Source organism: Phaseolus vulgaris, chromosome 9 (assembly GCF_051622355.1).
Source record: "Phaseolus vulgaris cultivar YP4 chromosome 9, ASM5162235v1, whole genome shotgun sequence".
Taxonomy (NCBI): domain Eukaryota; kingdom Viridiplantae; phylum Streptophyta; class Magnoliopsida; order Fabales; family Fabaceae; genus Phaseolus; species Phaseolus vulgaris.
Genome location: NC_143506.1, coordinates 6,222,808 through 6,225,767, shown reverse-complemented (window position 1 = coordinate 6,225,767; position 2,960 = coordinate 6,222,808). Strand labels below are relative to the sequence as shown.

Here is a 2,960-nt window from a genome sequence, read left to right as displayed (position 1 = left end):
AAAATAAAAATGAATAAAATATTAATTTATTTGAATGTAAACTGTGTGTTTTTACTGTAGTGTCAATATATGTGTGTTTTTACTGTAGTGTCAATATATCCACATCCAAGTCTTTTTCCTTGGGTATAAAAGTGTAAGAGTAATGATATATTGACAATCTATATTTTTTATACAACCACCTTACAATCCCTAATACTATTATTTTAATATTTTTTCATGTTATTTAATTACAAGTTTACGCTTTATTATATATATTTATATCTAAATTCATCATATAAGAGTTATATATATATATATATATATATATATATATATTTTTATATTTCAATCCATCACATCAAGAGTTGTATATAACTCTCAGAGTTGTCAAATCATCATTTCTCAAAGTATAAACATTACGTTGAAGGACAAAAATGAGAATTTGAGAACTCTTGAAGTTGTATACAACTTTTGATGATATGATGAGTTTAGAAATATATATATATATATATTAAAAGATAAATTTGTAATTAAATAATATAAAAAAAATATTAAAATTATAGTATTGAAAGTTATAATGTAATTATATAAAAAATTGGATTATTATAATATATACCTAATTTTAATCATGCAACACGTGTTTCAGGTAAGAGTTTCTTAGAAGAGGATGATATATCGAAAACTTCCTCCACTTCTAATTAATGATATAAGAAAAAAATATTTTTATCATTTCATATAAAATAAGAAATAGAGATTTCATATAAAATAAGAAATAGAGTTGTACTGTTGTATCATTTTTGTTCCCAGAATATCACGTGGTTTTCTGGGTGTATATACGGTTCTTTAGTGGGGTTCTCAAACGTCCAAGGCAATAATAAGATAAGATCCACTCGGTGCTCACTCAATTACTCGCCCTTCACCTTCACCTCTAGCCACTTTGTTACCACTACTATACCAAAAATGCCTACACTTGTTTCTGAGGCATTTCAAGCCCGTAGCGCAGAAGCCTTGAGCTTGAAGCGTATTTTCAGTGCCTCAGGCATTAAGGGCAAACGAATCACTGTATTGTCACCAAAACAAAATGCTCTCACTGATTTCATTCAAACACTCATTGCGGAAAACCCAGACATTGACTCCCCTTTCGGAGTCCTGGATTTGGGGATCGTTATGGGCTTGATGGACAAATGGGCCACCAAGCTCCCCACGGTTCAACCTTTCTACGCCGTCAAGTGCAACCCCAACCTCTCCCTCATCGGCGCTCTCGCCGTCCTCGGCGCCAGCTTCGACTGCGCCAGCAAAGCCGAGATAGAAGCCGTCTTATCCCTCGGAGTCTCACCTGACCGTATCATCTACGCCAACCCTTGCAAATCCGCATCCCACATCAGATACGCCGCCACCGTAGGCGTCAACGTCACAACCTACGACTCTAAAGACGAGGTAGAAAAGATACGCAAATGCCACCCCACGTGCGAGTTGCTCCTCCGAATCAAGCCGCCGCAGGAAAGTGGAGCGCGCAGGTTGGGCGTCAAATTCGGCGCGCTTCCTGAAGAAGTTCCGGAGCTTCTGAGCGTGGCTCACGCCGCGGGACTCAAAGTGACCGGCGTGTCCTTCCACATTGGAAGTGGTGGAGAAAACGCGCAAGCTTATCAAGGAGCCATATCTGCGGCTAAGTCCGTCTTCGATGCGGCTTCCCGGCTGGGCATGCCGAGAATGCGCGTTCTCGACATCGGCGGCGGCTTCACCTCTGGGCCGATGTTCGACGCCGCAGCTATGAAAATCAACGCCGCGATTCAAGACAGCTTCGGGAATGAAGAGGAGCTGGTGGTTATCGGCGAGCCGGGTCGTTACATTGCGGAAACGGCTTTCACGTTGGCCACAAAGGTTGTCGGGAAACGCGTGAGAGGAGAGTTGAGGGAGTATTGGATTGACGATGGAATTTATGGAACGTTTAATCACATGTATTTTGACGACGCTACATTTACGTGCATGCCACTCGCTTGCACCTCGAAACCTGAGGATCCTTCTTGCAGGGATTTCAAAACCTACTCTTCTACCGTTTTTGGACCAACTTGCGATTCACTTGACACTGTTCTGACGGATTACCAGCTTCCGGAACTGCAAGCGAACGATTTCCTTGTGTTCCCGAATATGGGTGCTTACACTACTTCCTCAAGCTCTAACTTCAATGGCTTTAGCTCCTCAGTGAATTCCACATTCCTTGCATATTCCCAACCCTATCGCGCTAGCATGTTCTAGTAGAATCCCAAACTGCAGATGGGCGTTTCTTAAATGTGTTTTGTTCTTGACTTGTCTCTCTTTTGCTTCGGAAACTCAATAGTGACGGAATGGGTGGTCGTGGCCGCCGCGTGGTTACTCTCTTTAATTTATCTTTTTCTTTTCATTTTCTCATTTTGAGACACCTACTCTTAGATGTTCCAAATAAACTTCGTTTATTGTTCATTCTATATTTTCACTGGAAATGAGCTTTTTACAACGAAATATTACATCGGTTAATTCTATATTTTCAGTGGTGGAAATGAGCCTTTTACAACGAAATATTATATTGATTAATTCAAAATTAGTGTAAATAAAAATAAGATGATATTTTTATAAATTTTTGACACATTAAATCATGTAATTGATGTTATCATGCTCACAACATTTTATTTTTGAGATTACATATAACACCGATTAGGTAGAGGAATCAATTTATATGTCATTCCTAGATTAAAAAAAATTAAATATTTTTAAAAATGACATATAACATTGGTTCCTCTATATAATTTCCAGAGTTTAAGAAAATTGAAAAATTAAACTCTAGGAACTACATATATGTCATCTTCAAATTAAAAAAAAAAAGTTTTTAAAGTTTTAAAAATTACATATAATATATGTTTTTACCTTATTTTATTGTCTCGCACCTTCACTTCCTATTCGCGCTATTCTAATTGCTCAAGAGTTCATTTTGCTTGTGCCAACAC

General features: G+C 37.9%; 1 protein-coding gene across 1 annotated transcript; it reads left to right on the top strand.

Annotated features, from left to right (window-relative positions):
* The first annotated feature begins 752 nt into the window (after positions 1 to 752).
* Positions 753 to 2,478, top strand: LOC137821785 (ornithine decarboxylase). Its single transcript, XM_068626537.2, has one exon. It carries the CDS (start codon positions 940 to 942, stop codon positions 2,233 to 2,235), a length of 1,296 nt encoding a protein of 431 aa, XP_068482638.2. The 5' UTR covers positions 753 to 939; the 3' UTR covers positions 2,236 to 2,478.
* Positions 2,479 to 2,960: the final 482 nt, after the last annotated feature.